Here is a 19,184-nt window from a genome sequence, read left to right as displayed (position 1 = left end):
TTATAATCACTAATGGTCCTTGCAGACCTACAGGGCCCTTTAAGAGAGACAATGATGAAGAACAGAGGTGTTTTTCAGTAAAATATTATGAAAAAACAACAAAAACAGGACTTAAACTACCCATTACCTGGCTCTGTTATTCTCCTAAATTGAATGTTGCATACTGTGAACCATGCTGGTTGTTTGGTGACCGTAGAAAGCTAGGCTCTGAACCAGCATGGGCAAAGGGGATACAAAAATGGAAAGGCTTGTCAACAAAAATACAGGTTCATGAAACATCTCAAACTCATATAGATTCTTGCATAATATATGATCAGTGGCGTAAAAAGGGAACAATTGATGAGGAAAACGAACAACAATTAAGAAAAGAAAAAAACTTTTGGAGAGATGTTTTAAATAGAATTGTGAATGTCACCTTGACTATGGCTATGAATAACATGGCCTTCCGTGGCCACAGAGAAAAAATAGGAGAAGTCAACAGTGGAAACTTCCTGGCAATAATTGAGCTTCTAGCTGAGTATGATCCCATATTAAAGCAATTGCTACAGTTACCACAGGGAAAAGTCAAATACCTTAGTCCAAAAATTCAAAATGAAGTCATAGATATTTTGTCAAAGCAAGTTCTGAATGACATTTTGTCTGAAGTGCAAAATGCATAGTTTTACTCATTGATTATAGATACTACTCAAGATATCTCTAAATGTGATCAAATGAGCCAGGTTCTCCGATATGTTTCTATTGAAAGAGATCCAAATACGAGAGCAAAACAAATTAACATACATGAGGCATTTCTTGGATTTAATGCTATTCATGACCAAAGTGCTGCAGGTATAGAAAAATAAATACTTGCATTTATTGATGATAAAGGAATTTCTTTGGATAAGTGCCGTGGTCAGGGCTATGATGGCGCTGCCACAATGAGTGGAATCTATTCTGGTGTGCAGACTCGAATTTTGCAGAGAGAGGAAAATGCACTTTATGTTCATTGTGCAGCACACAATCTTAATTTGGTCCTCCAAGATGCTGTGGCAGAGATTACAGAGGTCTCAAACTTCATGGGTGTGGTTCAACATTTACACAATTTTTTTGGGGACAGTGGAAAGCGGTGGGAGATCCTGTCTTCATTTACCAGCGAATCCTCTGTTACACTGAAGAAATTGTGTCCCACACGCTGGTCATCTCGCTATGAGTCGCTGCTTGCCTTGCGTTTTCGTTTTGTAGATGTGCTTAAAGCGCTATCAAAAATAAAATTGGAGTCCTTCCAATCTATATTTCTAATTGTTCTACAAACCAAAATATTCTCAAGCATAAATTCTCTATCTAAACTCCTCCAGTCAGAGAGCATGGACTTGTCCAAAGCTTCTCATTTAATTAAGACAGCCTTGGATGAGCTATCCAATTTCAGAAACAGTTTTGGGGAAGCCAGAAATAATGTTGTATTGCTTGCACAAAAATGGAATATTACCCCCAGATTTGAAGCAAAACGAATTCGCACTGTCAGAAAGCATTTTGATGAATTGTGTGTTGATGAGAGGTTAGAGGACCTTGAAGAACGTTTCAAAATCAACGTTTTCTATAGGTGCTTAGACATAATAGTAAACCAGTTGTCAAACAGGTTCCAGGGACTTAATCGGGTTGTTCAGCGCTTTGAAATTATTCAACCTGCAGTTCTAGCATCAGCATCGGATGATGATTTGTTTAAAGCTGCCTCAAACCTGCAACAAAAGTATAAAAAAGACCTCTCATCAACTTTTGCTGGTCAGCTTCTAAGTTTTAGATCAGCACTTAAAGAGGACATTCAGAAATTGTCCTCTGTGAAGGATCTTGCTCGTTTGCTCATAGTTGAGAATAGCGCTCTTTCATCAAATCTGCCTGATGTGTGCATAGCGCTGCTTTTATTCCTAACACTACCTGTGACAGTGGCCTCAGCAGAAAGATCCTTCTCAAAACTAAAACTTATAAAGAATTATCTCAGAAGCACTATGTCTAAGCAAAGACTATCTGGGCTTGCTATCCTAAGCATTGAAAATTCTAGAGCAAAACGGCTGGACCTAAACCACATTGTGGACACTTTTGCAGAATTGAAGGCACGCAGACGTGTTTTCTAAGTTGTGGTGTTTTGGGAGTATACAAGTTGGAAGAGTTTTCAAAGTTCATGTTTGGTTCTGTTGCCAGCTATAGCCTTTCTTATTTGGGTTAAACCATGGGGTCTATTTATAACCTATTCGCAGAACCATTCACCCTCTAAAAATGTCAAAACATTTCTTTTTGCCACTTGGCACAAAAAGATACGTTCTTTGTTTTTTGGTATTTCAGGTCAAACTTATGGAATGTAATATTGTATTTTGACTATTAGATGAAGCTGAGGAGCATGGGAAATATGTTATAAATAGAACCCTTTGGTTCCAGTTTGGCAAATAATAAAGTGGAACTTTAGGCAAATATTTGAATAAATGCATGGTAGAATTGGCAGCTTATGTTTGAGTGAGCAGACCTAGAAGGGGGCAAAGGTAAAATGGTGCACACCTGACTGGCTTTCTAAGATCACTTTGATGTGTAAAACAGAAAACTGGCTGAACTGAATTATAAGTATTTGGTAAATATTTTGTCTGAATTCTTATATTTTTGTCAGCTTTGTACTTTGTTGTGTTGGCTAGAGTTCCACTTTACTTGTTTAACTAGCCTCAGTTGTTGAATTGGCTGGTTAACCAATACATTTCTTTTTACATAGCTGTCCACAGCTGCCCCACGTGCCCTCTTTGAGCATTGTAAATCAGGCAAAATTTCATCCTATGTGAATCAAATTTTTTTTTTAATCCAGCGAAAATTAGTTTTCTGCATACACTCTTTTGTAAAGTATGTGTAGACCTTGCCCATTTACCCAACAAAATCTTCCTGTTTGATGACAAATTACACCTTTCTAGTCAATTAAATCAAAGGATGCTTCCGCACTGCCTGTTTGGTTGGAAAACAGCTTTGGAGAGAAATGGATAAAATCAAATAAAAGAAAAATAGTAAGATATTGTTCATTTATCATCATCGTATCTTCATATTTTAGATCAAGATTCACTCTTTTTCAGGTTGACTGACTGTTTATAATGTTCTGTTGCCTTACATTTGGCTTATTTTTGGCTGTTGGCTGTTGAAACCATGGCTTCTTTTCCTTTGGTTATTTTTAAAGACATGTTGAAAATATGCACGTTAAGCATCAAGATCTAAATCAAGTAGGTGTAAACTCAAAAATTAAGAATTTTATGGCAAGTTAAAGTGCATAGAATGGAAGACCTAATTTCTTCCTTCCCTTACAAGGTTGTCATCCTGTTAATTTTCCTCGTAAACCGGTGCAGTTTGCGTTGTTTTCCCTTTAAACGTAAGTATAAGAGAGTAATAGTAGTACACACAATGCTTTGAATTTTGCATTTTATTTACTATATGGTTTTTTAAATTTTTGTTTTGTTGTTCAAAATTAAAATAAGCTGTTGCCTGGGTACTGTGCCACATGAGTGTGGTAATCTGTTGTTCAATGGAATTAGTTGATTTTTTTTGTGGAGGGGGCTGTTTGCAGGGGGGCCCCATACAACATTTTGCTATGGGGCCCTGTGATTTCTAGTTACGCCCCTGGATGGAGGGTTTGGGAGAGCCGGGAAAGCCGGGAGAGCCGGTAACGTGCTTTTTCTGTTAAAGAAAAACAAAAGTCAGTACAACTGAACAATACAATATAAAAAATGTAATATATATAAATAATAAAATATACTTACGTTGTTGTCTTCACATTTCTGCTACACGAAAGGCAATGCCTATAGGAGAAAAAAAAGATTGAGAGGTTAGACATGCTTTTGCTATGATGATATTAATAAGAAACTTAATACTTTGCCAACTCCTTCCTGGAGGCCCTTTAACTGGTTCCTAATGCCGGGAGATGCTTCCCAATTATGTGATCACTGTGATTTTGCTCTAAAAGGGGTCACATGGTCAGAAGCCTCACCCACTGGCTCTCCATCATAAACCATTATGACCCGTGTCACTGTGCCGGGAGTGCTTAGCACGGTCCTTGCACAGAAACCTTGGCCACCATGGATGCATATGTATGGCATTTGGGCTTTAACCACTTGAACACTGCGCACTTAAAACCCCCCTCCTGCCCAGACCAATTTTCAGCTTTCGGTGCTCTCACACTTTGAATGACAATTACTCAGTCATGCAACACTGTACCCAAAAAAAATCCTTTTTTTCCCACAAATAGAGCTTTCTTTTGGTGGTATTTGATCACCTCCTGGGGTTTTTATTTTTTGCGCTATAAATGAAAAAAGACCGAAAATTTTGAAAATAAACAACAAATTTTTCTTTGTTTCTGTGATAAAATTTTGCAAATTATTAATTTTTCTTCATAAATTTTGGCCACAATTTATACTGCTACATATCTTTGGTAAAAATAACCCAAATTAGTGGATATTATTTGGTCTTTGTGAAAGTTAGAGAGTCTACAAGCTGTGGTGCGAATCATAAACAATTGATCACATCTGATGTACTGGTGGCCCATTTCATTTCTTGCGACCCGAACAAGCCAGGAAAGTACATTATTTTTTTTCCACAAAATTGTCATTGTAATAGGTTATTTCTCTCACTTGGCATGTGTATACCACAAATAATGCTCCAAAATAAATTCTGCTACTCCTCCTGAGTATTACGATACCACATCTGTGGGACTTTTCCACAGCCTGGCCACTTAGAGAGGCCCAACATGCAGGGAGCCCGTCACGTGTTCTAGGAGCATAAATTACACATCTAACTTGTTGACTATCACACTTTTGAAGGCCCTGGAGCACCAGAACAATGACACGTGACACTGACATGGCACTGATGACAGATGCCAATAATACGTGGCACTGATGACAGATGGCACTAATATGTGGCACTGAAGACAGATGGCACTTATACGTTGGCACTAATACGTGGCACTGATGACAGATGGCACTAATGACACGTGACACTGACAGATGGCACTGCTACCTGCCATTGATGACACGTGACACTGATAACAGATGGCACGTGACACTGACAGATGGCACTGATGACAGATGGCACTAATGACACCTGACACTGATATGGCACTGATGACAGATGGCACTATGTGGCACTGATGACAGATGGCACTGATGACAGGTGGCACTTATACGTGGCACTGGGGACAGATGGCACTGATGACAGGTGGCACTGGGGACAGATGGCACTGACAGGTGGCAGTGGGGGCAGATGGAAGTGGGGACAGGTGACAGTGTGGACAGATGGGCACTTTATTTTTGTTTTGATTTTTATCATTTTTTTTTTTTCACTAACCGCTGCATCTCTGCAGCGGTTCATCTCTCCCTCCTCACACGCTGTCTGTGTGAGGAGGGAGAGCCGGCGATGAGAGATGATCTCATATGTTTACATATGAGATCATCTCCCATTGGACACGCCGATCTTGCTTTAAACGGCCGCTGTGATTGGCCATTTACAGCGATCTGTGACTGGCTGTGTCCAAGGGACACGCCAGCACAGAACTTCCCCGATGTGCGCCTGCGGCGGCGCGCAGAGGGGAAGTAAACAGGAGGACATCCAGGGACGGCCTCCCAGCAGATAGCATCCACGCTGTAGCCGTCTTTTGGTTATAGCAGGGGCGAAAAGTGGTTAAAGACCACCCTCCCTACATTAAAGTGGTTGTAACCCCATTTTACGATATCCAAATAAAAACTGCAAGATAAAGGCATAATGAGCTAGTATGCTCAGCATACTACCCGGAAGTCCCCAGGAAGATGTCAGCCGCCGGAGCGGTTAAGAAGGCCCGCTGCGGGGGCTTCGGACTCAGGTAAGCCATTCAGCATACTAGCTCATTATGAATGACTTACCTGAGTCCGAAGCCCCCGCAGCGGTCCGTCTTAACCGCTCCGGCGGCTGAAATCTTCCTAGGGACTTTCGGGCATCGAGGCCCTTGTACTGTGCTTGGCCGGAGCTGCGATGACGTCTCTCGCGCATGCGCGCGGGAGCCGCCGGGAACGGCACAGTACAACTGAAGCATAGGCACATACGTGCCGTTGCTTCAGTTGGCTTAAGTGCGTATGTGTCGATGATGTCGGCACATGCAAATACAGGGATATCGGTTTAGGAGATATCCAGTGCAGCTACAGGTAAGTCTAAATATAGTGATTTCATTTTTTGCCGTTCGGCAACCACTTACAACCACTTTAAGTGATCGCCAAAAAATTAAATGACTTTCAGAATATCCTCAGTTACTTTTCAGAGCGCCTTGGGAGCCCATGAAAATACCAAACCAGAAGTGAGAAAAGCCATCAAAGAAATGGCATCACTTACGTTGTGCAAGCAGCATCTTCATCAACCTCTTCCTTTGGTGGGGGCTCCATCAATTTCTTGATGGTTTTCTTCCACCCGTTCTCCATTGCTGTGATGTAATCCTCCATCTTCTTCAGCTGTAGAGTAAATAAGAAAGTGAGAAAGGTTAGAACAGAAATACAGGCATACAAGTGGTCTTAATAACAAGGGCAGGGCCAAGCTTGACTCTTACAGGAAAAGTTAAGATTAGCATCTACCTTCCACTGTCTATATTTAAGGATCTACTTATTGTTTTTTGATAATAAATTTACCTGACTTTATCCTTGCTTTTTAATATATGCAAGGTTTGTATTTTTTAGACTCATTTGCCTAATAGGTTTATTTCATATGATTGTCCGCTCCTTCTAGTTGACATATTTAGTTTTTTTCTGAAATACCTAAATTATTATTCTACATTATGGCCACTAGATGGAGCTGACAATCATAGGAAATAAACCTATTAGCCAAAATACCCTTTTTTATAAGTAGACCCCTAAGGCTTGATTGACAAATAAGCAAATCGGATGTGTTTCGATCAGCATCCGATTTGTATAACGTGAACCAGTCCGGCATTCAATAGAGACAGTTCACATATATGCGCAGGGCCAGATTAAGAGCATCGTGGGCCTGGTGATGAGGATTTTGGTGGGCCTTTTTACAGAAAAAAAAATGAAAATGCAAAAATGTTTTGCTAAAACAAATTAAATGTACTCTCGCCAGTAATATCAGCCGTGCAGCCTTTGAGCAGCAGCAACACACCCAATACCACCTGCTATGCAGTCTCTCAACAGCAGCAACATAGGGCGACCACATTTCCAAACTGCCATTCAGGGAAATCCCCCTTCCCAAAAAAATTTGAGAGGGGATGTAGTCTCGGGTGGATGGGGAAAATAGGTGGCGGGGGTGATTTTGTGGGCAAATGGCTGGTGTTAGCACTTAAAATCATCCTGACACTATGCTTGATATGGCGTCAGGATGATCAAATTCAATTATTTCTATTACTCCATTGTAATATATAGTGAAATAGTTCAACTCCCCATAATGCAGAATCAGTGGGAACCTGAGCTTGTCACTTGCCACAAGCAGCATGCCAGATACAGTGTGTCACTTGCCACCAGCAGTCTGCCACCAGATACAGTGTGCCACTTGCCACCAGCAGCAGGCCACCAGATACAGTTTTCCACCAGATACTGTATCTGGTGGCAAGTGACACACTGTATCTGGTGGCAAACTGTATCTGGTGGCAGACTGCTGGTGGCAAGTGGCACACTGTATCTGTTGGCAAGTGACACACTGTGTGCCACTTGCCACCAGCAGTCTGCCACCAGATACAGTGTGCCACTTGCCACCAGCAACAGGCCACATAGTGTGCCACTTGCCACCAGATACAGTTTGCCACCAGATACGGCGTGCCATTTGCCATCAGCAGCATGCCACCAGATACGGTATGCCACTTGCCATCAGCAGCATGACACCAGATACGGTGTGCCACTTGCCATCAGCAGCATGACACCAGATACGGTGTGCCCCTTGCCACCAGCAGCCTGTCACTCCCTCCAGGACTCTGCCTGGATGGATAGAAGAGACAGGGCCTGCATAGTCAATCAAATCCCTGGAGCCCCACCCCTCCTGATCTGGGATGGTATGGCTGTGTGTACGTATGCCAGGAGTAGGGATGAGTGCTGGCGTGTTCACATAGAACAGATGCAGAGCTCGCTAGGAAGTCGGCGCATCGCTGTGCTAATCACAGGCAGTGAGACATTACCCATTCTCTGCAGCCACACATCGGGGCAATGTCTCACTGCCTGTGATTAGTGCAGTGCCGTGCCGACTTCCTGGCGAGCTCTGCACGTGTTCCATGCGAACACGCCTGAGCTCATCCCTAGCCAGGAGTATTGATCAAACCAAGTTGTATAGGGGGGTTGTGTGTGCAAGCCTTTGGGCTCACACTGGTGTGCTGCAGTTGGCCGCACTGCTTATGTATCTGCAGTTTTAGCTGAAGTCCTATTGATTTATATCAGGTTGCAGGTTCTTGCTGCATTTTCTGACAGAGCGCCAAAGATGCAGCATGCAGGAGTTTTGGTGCACTTTCAGAAAATGCAGAAAAAACACACAACCTAATAGAAATCTATAGGACTGTGGGTAAAACGCAGGAAAACTGCAGATACACCAGCAATGGGCCAAAACATAGCAAATCAGTGTGAACCACCTAAAAGCACAAGGGACCAAGCACTGTCACAGGCTGATGACGCAATTCTAAACACTCTGGCTGAAGTTATAACAGCTACTGCTGGAGAAAAAAGATAAAAAGGAGGGGAAGGGAGTCACTGAGCTCACATGTGGACAGTCCCTGGAGGCTCATCACTCACAGATATCCTGTTCACCTTCTATTTGCCGGTGTCTTGTCATATAACGTCCTCCATCCGATAGTGTCCGCTGCGTACTGCGCATGCGCAGTACACAGCAACACAGATTCCGAAAATTGCCGAGGATGAACAGCACCTGGGCCGTGAGTCCAGGTTCTATCCCCACCATCCAAGTGGACATAGAGTATGAATAAAAAAGAGCGGAGCGTAGCGAGGCCGAGCCCGAAGCGTGGCGAGCGAAGCTCGCCCACGAGGGGCCCTCTAATATTCACAACCCTATGTCCGCTTGGATGGTGGGGCTACCACCTCCACTCACGGCACAGGCACCGTTCAGCTTCTGAGATTTTCCGAAGCTTCGTCTGCTCCGTACTATGCGCAGTACGGCCCGGACACTATTTGATGGCCGGACACTATACGGCAGAACACCGGTGTTCTGTTCATAATTTCCCACCCACACAGCTCCTTCACTGCACAGACTTCACAGAGAGGGAGGGGAAAGGCAGAGCCGACTCAGCCTCTTCCATTTGTGTAGGGGGGGAACTGTGCACTGTGACATTGTAATAACCACAGTGAGCAAACACAGATGAAGCCAGACACCCCTACATGTATACACACTTCTCCTTTCCCATAGAAGTTTATGGACAGGAGAAAATTGGGTTTATACTGCTGGCTGGGTGGACGGATTTTAAGGCAGGGGCCTGGAGCTGCAGCTCCATCAGCCCCTATGTTAATCTGGCCCTGTATATGCGGGACGGTTTTCAGTGCGAAATAAAAAAGGGTCCTGTGGGATTTTCAATTTAAGTGTCAAATTCATAAATGGAAAGCGCCCCCCGTATATTTGTTAACCGAAGATGTAGGTGTAGCAGCCCTAGAGACCTAGGGAGCTGGCCGGTGTTGTAAATTGGGAAGAAATATGTCCTACCCAACTATACTAGCAAATACAAATGCAAACAAGAAACTTACTTTCTTTTCCTCCTCTTCCTTAGCCTTGTCCATCACAGAGGTCCATTTTGCTTCTTGGCCCTTTAAACCTTCGTCAATCTGCTGCTTGATGGTCTGGCAGATTTGCGCAGCGAAAGCATCGAAGGTTCTGGAATCCAGTTTCGCTGCAAGATCTTGTCTCTCTTTGGTCTATATAGAAAAAGAAAATGGAGTTAAGACTGATATGAAGGTGGGGAGAAACACGGAAAATATGCAAAATGTAACATATTGCTTATTTTAAATATCTGCATCCATAGGTGGTTGTGTCAGGGATATGAATGAATAGTCCAACGTATTTAGGGTCAGCTGGACATCTAAAACCTTCACAGACCTATCTGGCAAGAAAGGAGACTTAATTCTTCTTCTCTGCAGTTTCACTGTCACTTACAGGTCCCTCCCCTCACTCTGTAACTGGACAGAGAAAGAGGAAGCAGCACAATGATCAGCTCGGCCCCTTGTCACTCTGCTTTCTCCTCTTATCAGAATGCTCTTTGTGCTGCATCTCCCAGGCTAAACTTTACTGCACAGAGACTGAAAATGGCTTCTACCAAGTCAAATTTAGGTATTTACACCACTTGTATTAAAAAAAAAAATATATATATATATATATATATATATATATATATATATATATATATATATATATATATATATATATACACAATAATGTATTATTGATTATAGAACTGCATTAATGTGTGCCTTTTATAGCTGCCTGGATTTCAACTTTAACCACTTGACGTCCTTGAACCTGACTTTCTGGGAGGCCGTCATATGACGTCCTACCCTTTGCACGCTGCCCGTGTGTCCCCTGCAGGGCGGCACGCGCTGTGATCACCGAGTCACCGAGACTCGGGTGATCACAGATCTGAGTAAGGTGCCTATTCCGGATCCTTACCATGTGATCAGTTGTCAGCCAATGACAGCTGATCACATGTGTAAACAAAAGCTCGGTAATTAGTTTTTTTTTTTTTTATTCTCCTCACGCTAACAGTGAGAGGAGAACAAAAAGCCGATCACCGGCTTCTGCACAAGGGATGCGCAAGGTGCCACCTAACAATGCCCACCAGTGGTGCCAATCAGCACCCCATCACTGCCACCTACCAGTGCCCATCACTGCCAGCTATCAGTGCTACCTATCAGTGCTACCTATCAGTGTCACCTATCAGTGTCACCTATCAGTGTCACCTATCAGTGTCACTTCTCAGTGCCCACCAGTGCCACCTATCAATGCTGTTCAGTGCCACCTCTCAGTGCACACCAGTGTCACCTATCAGTGCCCACCAGTGCCACCTTATCGGTGCCCATCAGTGCAGCCTATCAGTGCCCATTAGTGCAGCCTCATCAGCATGCATCAGTGAAGGAGAAAAATTACCTGTTTGCAAAATTTTATTACAAAATATAAAAAATATATATTTTTTTAATTCTGTCTTTTTACATTTTTTTAACAAAACATAAAAACCGCAGAGGTGAACAAATACCACCAAAAGAAAGCTTTATTTGTGGGAAAAAATGATAAAAATGACATTTGGGTACAGTATTGTATGACCGCGCAATGTTGTTCAAAGTGTGACAGCGCTGAAAGCGGAAAATCGGTCTGGGCAGCCCAGTAAGTGCCCAGTAAGCAAGTGGTTAATTAGCATATTCCATGCAGAGATGAAACCGTTCTATAAATATGAATTGTGGTGCAATTATAGAAAAATTTAATAAATATAAGATCACAATAACTTACATTTTGGGCGGTGTGCACTTCCAGCTCCATCGCGCTGTGTTCCACGTTTTCCAGTCTCTTGAGAACATCCTGTCAGAGAAAGGTGATATTAGTAAGGACAGCATAGGAGAGGAGACGGGTGAAAGGGGGGATGGCGTATGTGGATGAGTGCGGGAAAGGAGGGTTGCATACGCCAGCAGGATTAGGATAGAAGTACTATAGTAAAGTCAGACACAAAGGGTGAGGAAGACATGACAATAAATAATAAGGGGACACAATATCTTTACTTACATCTCTGTATCGTTGGTTTCTCTCCTCCGCTGCCTGAATGTTCTCATCATAGATCTGCTTTTCCTAAAAGATGAAAACACAAAGTTAGAACACAAAGTTGGAGCCACGATTACCCTCCAATTACTAAGGAACTACAAGCCCACACATCATGTAATGACACGTGTATATCATATTCTGACTGGTCTAGGGCAGGGGTAGGCAACCTCGGCCCTCCAGCTGTGGTGAAACTACAAGTTCCAGGAGACATTGCAAGACCCTGACAACCGCAGGCATGACTCCTAGAGGCAGAGGCATGATGGGATTTGTAGTTTCACCACAGCTGGAGCGCTGAGGTTGCCTACCCCTGGTCTAAGGTTATCAGTGGTGTACCCCAAGGTTTAGTATTGGGACCCTTGCTTTTTAATATATTTATAAATGATATTGGGTCTGGGATTAAAAGTAGCATTTCTGTCTTTGCGGATGGCACTAAGCTATGCAGTGGAATAACGTCCTTACAGGATTTCTCCAATTTACAAGCCGACCTCAATGCACTCTTTAAAGCGCAGGTCCACTGATTTTTTTTTTTTTTTTTTTTTAGAGTTAACAGCTACAAATACTGCAGCTGCTGACTTTTAAAATAAGGACACTTACCTGTCCAGGGCGCCCACGATGTCAGCACCCAAAGCGATCTATCTCTCGGTTGTTGGGTGCTACCACCGCCATCTTCGCTGAGGGAATCAGGAAGTGGCTTCACTTCCTGGTTCCCTACTGTGCATGCGTGACTCACTCTGCGCTATCCCACTGGTCCCTGCTGTCTTCTGGGTCCTGTGTGTCACCCAGAAGACAGCGGGGGAGGGGGGGGGGGTGGAGAAGGCGCCGGAAGTGGTGTAGATACTCGCGGCTGGCTCGGGTATCTATGCTCGGAAGTGGGAGCAAAATACCGGTATTAGACAGGTATCTGCTCCCCCCTCCCCCTGAAAAGGTGCCAAATGTGAGACTGGAGGGGGGGGGGGGGGGCGGAAAATGGGAAGTTCCATTTTTGGGTGGATCTCCGCTTTAATTGGGCAACTAAGTGGCAAATGAGGTTTAATGTTGATAAATGTAAAGTTATGCACTTGGGGTCTAAGAATATACATCCATCATACATACTAGGGGGAGTACAACTGGGGGGGATCCATAGTGGAGAAGGATCTGGGGGTTTTGGTAGATCATAAGCTTAATAATAGCATGCAATGCCAAGCTGCTGTTTCCAAAGCGAGCAAAGTCCTTTCTTGTATTAAGAGAGGTGTGGACTCCAGACATAGAGATATCATTTTGCCCTGGTACAAATCATTAGAAAGACCTCATCTGGAATACGCAGATCAGTTTTGGGAACTACGATATTAAATCAGTAGCAATATGCAAATGAATTGCGCTTTGCGATAATGGATGCAACGGGATTGATAAATGTCCCCTACTGTGTGTAAACTATGTGTGGGCAATATCTATGTGTCTGTCTGATGTATAATGATCAATCTTACCGTCATCTTTTCCAACTTCAGGCACTTCACTTCCTGTTTCAGATCTTGCACCTCCTTTTCTGCAGCTTGGATCCTCTGCAGGGCCTCTAAGTATTCCGTGGTGTACACACGTCTGGACGATGGTGATGATGGTGATGATGGTGGTCGTGCAGAGTGTGGTGGACTGGGCACTTTGGTTTCCTGTTTTATTTCCTGAAGGGAGAAGAGAAAAACAAAATATGAGCAAAATCTCGCCAACTGTATTATTGCTTCATTTAAAGTCTATAGGCTGTAATTGGCTGTTTGAGTCTAAATGAAAGAAAAATACTACAAAGATCTGATTTTTGGATCTGGAGAAAAGAAAATGTAAACCTATAAACCTCCACCTTCAGATCTTCTGCTGTATGATTCAGCATATCCAAATAAATCTATAATGCCGCGTACACACGACCGGACTTTTTGACGGACTGGGTCAGATGGAATGAATCCATCGGATATTACAATGGTGTGTGGGCTCCAATTTACTTTTTTTCCCAGTCGGTCGAAAAATCAGTTCGCCTGTATGCTAGTCTGAGGGACAAAAACCGAAGCTACGGCAGCTATTGGCTACTGGCTATGAACTTCCTTATTCTACTCCGGTTGTACATCATCACGTTCGAATCTGTCAGACTTTGGTGTGATTGTGTGTGGCCAAGTCCGTTCGTTTGGAAAGTCCATCGGGAAGACCGTCGGACCTAGTCCGTCGAATAGTCCGGTCGTGTGTACGCGGCATAAGAGCTGTTTTGCTTTGTCAAAACTAAAAGTCCAGGAGGAAGAAGAATCTCTGCCACGGGCACCGTCTCCCCCGAAAGTTCGACCCCCTCCTCCCTCCTCTGCCTCCGGACCAATTAGCTTCGTGCATCCCAGTAGGGATCCGGATTTGAAGCCGAAAAGGCTTCACTGCCGGGTTCCCTTACCAGGAATGGCGGCAGCTACACCTGACAGCCAATCCGAAGACCGGCTGGGGTGCCGACATTGTGGGCTCCCTGGACAGGTAAGTGTCCATATATTAAAGGTCAGCAGCTGCAGTATTTGTAGGTGCTGACTTTTCATTTTTTTTTTTATTCGGGGGGGGGGGGCGGACCACCTCTTCAAGTTTACCTTTGTAAAAAAATAAAAAAAATAAATGCACATCTTTTTGTAGGTTAAATAAATGTGCATTTCATTTTTTTTTTCTATGAGCCTGGAAAGCATTTCACTCCTGATCAGGGCTGGATTTTTCACTAGGCACATTAGGCATGTGCCTACAGCTGCCCTTCCTAGAGGGGCACCCATCAGTATATATTTTTTTTTTATTCTTTTATACCTTTCACTGTAAGGTTTGTATGTCATTTGGATCTGACAGTCGCGGTTTTATACACAATCCAGTGGCGGCAGCCACCAGGTTTGTGTGTCAAACTGACAGGCAGACTCCTGCCTATTAGGTGGAAGCATTCGGGTGGCTGCGATGCTGCCTGATTGCTTCCATGCACCCCCCGGTACCAGGGGTCCCAGAAAAATAATAGAGGGAAAATCTTCCAATAGGCAATGGGGATACTAGTTCTAGAGACCTGAGGGTCCCCAAGAGATTCACATTAATTTGCAGGGATTTCCTATCACTTCCTGTTTGATTAGGGGACAGGAAGTGAAGGTAAATCTCCCCAATAGGACACAGATGGCAAAAATAAACCTTGCAGGGTCTATAACCCTCCCTTATGCCGCTTTTATGTGGGGTGGATTCGTTTTAGCAGACTCTGCTTTGCTCAGTGGTTGATCAATCCTTTGATCCCTGCTGAGCAGGCGAATGACAGGTCTGTCCCCGCTCACTGTGCAGAGATGGACCTATCAGAGTTCTGCATTCCTCTATGGGGAGATCGGATGAAAGCGGAGCGCATGTCAGTTTTCACCCAATCTGCTGGATGGATGGTGAATGTATCGCCATGCATCTGTTTTGAGCAGATCTTGTCAGTTTGGATGGCAGGCTACTGACATCCACCTCCCCATAGAAGTCAATGGGTGCCCCCCTCGGATCCGCCTGAAAAAAAAATAGACGGGTCGATAATGTGAAAGGGGCTTTACTCTATCCAAATGGAAAAAGAAAAAGTTTTGCCTACAGTTCTACTTTAAATCTCTTAGACCCCTTTCACACTGTGGCGCTTTTCAGGAGTTTTAGCGCTAAAAATGGCGCCTATAAAGCCTCCCCAGTGTGAAAGCCTGAGTACTTTTCACACTGGGGCGGTGCGCTTGCAAGTCATTTTGATTTTGACTTTGACTAAAGACTGTATGACTTGACATGTATTTGGTAATGGTTTTTGGTAATGCTTTCAGGGTAATGCGGCGTCATGCATGATGTGATGTTTCGGGGTATTATTACTCTGCACAACACATCAGGCATCATACCGCAGGATGAATGTAATTTATTTGTATGTTTGGAACTGTATTGTCATGTAGTGTATTTTATGCGCTGCGTCGCAGTACAGTGTGGAATGTACCCTGTTAAAAGTATTTTGTTTTTTGTATATTTTCTTGAAAAATAAAGTATACATTTTCAATCAAAAAAGAATAATAATATATATGTGTGAAATTTGTAAGCCTCTACTTTTTAAAAATTGAGTTACCCAAAATCTGCCACTTCCACCTCTCACCAGACAGCCTGGCTTCTTCAGAATGTGAAGCCCTAGACATTGCCCATTGTGTGCCAATTAGGAATGGGGTTGTGTGGCAGGCCTGGGATGGGAGGGGCGGCTGCCCTGGGCTCAGTAGTTTACTGTAGGGATGGGGGTGTCTTCCTTCTGTTACAAGGCTGACATGATTTGTGGTCACAGCCAGTGATTTTGACAAGCGAGTGACTGCTGGGTGTAGGGTCATGAATGGAGGGGTGGTAGATTGGCATCTTTGCCCTGGGTGCTGGGTGACCTTGTCCCTGGTGTGTGGTAGGACTATGTGTAGAATGAGTTATGCTATCTATGATCTTACCTTGATGATCTGCTCTGTTATTTGTTTCTGCAGCTTCTCTATGTCTGGCTGCGTCTTCTTTATGGCCTCCAAATCATTCTGCAGCTGTTTAATGTCCACCTGCGTCTTTTTTTGCACCTCCAATTCTTGTTGTAGGGATGCGTTGCACGTCTGCATCTTCCGCACCTCCTGCACTAAATCCAGATTAAGCTGCCTCTGAGCCTGAACCTCCGCCTGCAGTTGCACAATAGTGGCCTCCATCTTCTGTCCTGCGAGCTGCATCTCCCTTTGTTCCTCCACTTGTTTTCTCAGAGCTGCGATTTCCATCTGCATCTTCTGTGTGTCCGCCTTCTTTTCCATATGCAGCTTCTTCAATGCAATCCAATTGTCCTTTTTTTTCTGATGGTTGAGTTCGGTGGTGAGGCTTTTAATTTGGTTCTCCAGGTCTGTAAACCTGGCCTCCATCCTCGCCATCTCCCCGTTCTGCGGTTGGAGGCTGTCCTCCGGTATGAGTTGGTCAATAATATCTGTCATCCGTTGCCGTTGTAGTTCGTAGGTCTGAGAGATCAGATCGTGAACTCTTTGGCGTTGTGTAGTCATTTTCCAAATATGTATATCTATGAAAATTCAAAAATCACAGAAAAAGTCGCTGGTCACCTGACAAGCTCTCTCTAAGAGATGTGTACCAGTTGCCTGCTAACTGTGATATGAGCTCTAGGCTGTGCTGCTGCCTTATATACCCCTCAACTGCCACTCAACTGCCACTCACTATGTCAGTTAGCAACCTAAGTGCCCGTTCACACTACCGGGACTTGTCAGGCGACTTAGCCGCCTGACAAGTCGCGCTCCGTTCTGTACTATGGAACCGTTCTAATAGGAGCGACTCAAGTCGCTCCGACTTAGAAAAAGGTTCCTGTAGTATTTTCGGGGTGACTTCAGGCGACTTGCATTGACTTCTATACAGAAGTCATTTTGCAAGTCGCCGCTGAAGTCGTGTGCAGGTCGCGTCGCCCCTGTGTGAACGGGCACTTAAGGATTTTTTTTTTCTAACAGCCAGTTGCAGCTGCCATCTGATTGGCTGATGGAATTGAGTTGCAGCTGCCATCTGATTGGCTGATGGAATTGAGTGGCAGCTGGCATCTGATTGGCTGATGGAATAGAGTGCACAGTTGCAGCTGCCATCTGATTGGCTGATGGGATAGAGTGTTGTCTAAACACACAACACACTTCTATAGCTTTGATGAGTTTTTATGTCACAGAAACCCCAGTGCTGGTTTTTTGTTTTTATTTTTTGCATACTTTAGAAATACGGGGGGGAATTGCAGCAATGTGAATGTAGATCACTTTAAATCTTTATATTTAGTCATCATTATCATCCTATGGGGGGTTGCTCCATTATATGTGATTTGTAATCAACATTGATTGGGAATAAAATATTTTAATTCACCCGCATGATTATACAGAATATTTTTTATTGAATATAAAACTTTAATATTTTTATTACACTGTTTTTTTTAATATACATCTTTATATTATGAGGGAGGGGAGCCAGGCGTCCGTCTCTGTCCTGGTCAGTAAAGTTGGGTGTAAAGAAAAGATCGGTGGGCGGAGATCTTCCGCTGACCGCCCCGCCCCTCCTACCTGTCAGATTGTCCGGTGTTCTGTTAATAAAGCTGGATGGGAGGAGGCGGGGCGATGTCCTCCGGTGGGCGGAACTGACCTTCTCTTCACAAGCTCGTCACGGGGCCGCCATCTTCTCAGTCAGCAGGGACAGCCGGACGGTTTGCGTGTGTTCTTCATCACCGCCTCCTCTTCATCCTCCTCCACCTGGAATCATGCTGACAGTTCGGGTAGCCGCCGTCCTCGCCCGCTCTCTGCCCCGGTAAGTGTGAGGGGTGGGAAGTCTCTCCGGTCTCCTCCGCCTGCAGCGGCCTTCTCCTTCGGTGTCCTCCCGCCGAGTCCTCACCTCAGGAGGAGACCGGGGACGTGAGGAGAGCGGGGGGAGGGGACCGTCCTGTGAAGGTCAAAGGCGGCCTCGTGTCACCGGGAGGGGGAAGGGGGGAGGGGAGGAATCCTATATATATATATATATATATATATATATATATATATATACACACACACACAGCAGCCCTCCCCCCCATGCATCGCCGGTGACAGCAGACCCCCCCCCCATGCATCGCCGGTGACAGCAGACCCCCCCCCATGCATCGCCGGTGACAGCAGACCCCCCCCCCCCCCCCCAATGCATCATTCCAGGTAAATCTGTAGAGCCAATTTTTGCACAGCCTTCTACATCTTGTACTTTCACATCGCTCCCTGTCCTCATCCACCTTACAGTCCACTTTTTGGGTGATTTCCTGCACTTTAAAGCAGAGCTAAAATCACGGTACTCACCTGTCCTGTGCCAGCATCTTGGTGCCGGTCTTCTGGCCTCTTCATTGGTCGGCAGGGGCTGACATCACTCCTGGCTTTAAAAAAAAAAAAACGGCGGAACTCCCGCTTTAAGACTGACCCTAGTTTTCTCCCTAAGGTTGTGTCCACTTTTCATAGGACACAGAATATTATTTTACCAACATTTTTCTCAGCCTCAGGCGGAGATGAGGCGAGATCTTTAAGTTTGTTAGATGTCAGAAGAAGTCTATTAACTTTTTTAGAAGCCACTAGGGTCTTCAGGAAGTCAGACTCACTTTTTGTTAAATCTTCGGGGCGCCCGCAAGGGCTGCAAGGTGACCAAATCATCTATCGCCAGGTGGATACGAATGGCGATAGTTAAAGCCTATGAATTAACCCTTAGTTAAGGCACACTCTACCAGGGCGGTTTCCGCATCATGGGCAGAGAGGGCTGGAGCCTCTCCGGAGGAGATCTGCAAGGCAGCAACGTGGTCCAGCTACTCTACGTTTGCAAGACATTACAGTCTGGATTTATGGTCTGATAAAGAGCAGACTTTTGGACGAAAGGTCCTCCAGGCAGTGGTCCCGCCCTGACAAGGTGAGCTCCTTGCTTATCATCTC

General features: G+C 44.5%; 1 protein-coding gene across 1 annotated transcript; it reads right to left on the bottom strand.

Moving 5' to 3' along the window:
* Nucleotides 1-3,406: 3,406 nt before the first annotated feature.
* LOC143940033 (glutamine-rich protein 2-like) lies at nt 3,407-14,199 on the bottom strand. The gene is made up of 7 exons (XM_077461085.1): nt 13,218-14,199; nt 11,719-11,781; nt 11,449-11,517; nt 9,699-9,866; nt 6,352-6,467; nt 3,759-3,797; nt 3,407-3,675 (listed from the first exon to the last, which is right to left on the bottom strand). The coding sequence occupies exons 1-7, from the start codon at nt 13,221-13,223 to the stop codon at nt 3,588-3,590; spliced, it is 549 nt and encodes a 182-aa protein (XP_077317211.1). The 5' UTR covers nt 13,224-14,199; the 3' UTR covers nt 3,407-3,587.
* Nucleotides 14,200-19,184: the final 4,985 nt, after the last annotated feature.

The sequence above is a fragment of the Lithobates pipiens genome, unplaced genomic scaffold (genome assembly GCF_037356315.1).
Source record: "Lithobates pipiens isolate NorthernLeopardFrog02 unplaced genomic scaffold, aLitPip1_a1.2 Scaffold_3, whole genome shotgun sequence".
Classification (NCBI taxonomy): Eukaryota; Metazoa; Chordata; class Amphibia; order Anura; family Ranidae; genus Lithobates; species Lithobates pipiens.
The sequence above is the reverse complement of the archived record's forward strand: the minus strand, read 5'-3'. Positions and strand labels throughout refer to the sequence as shown.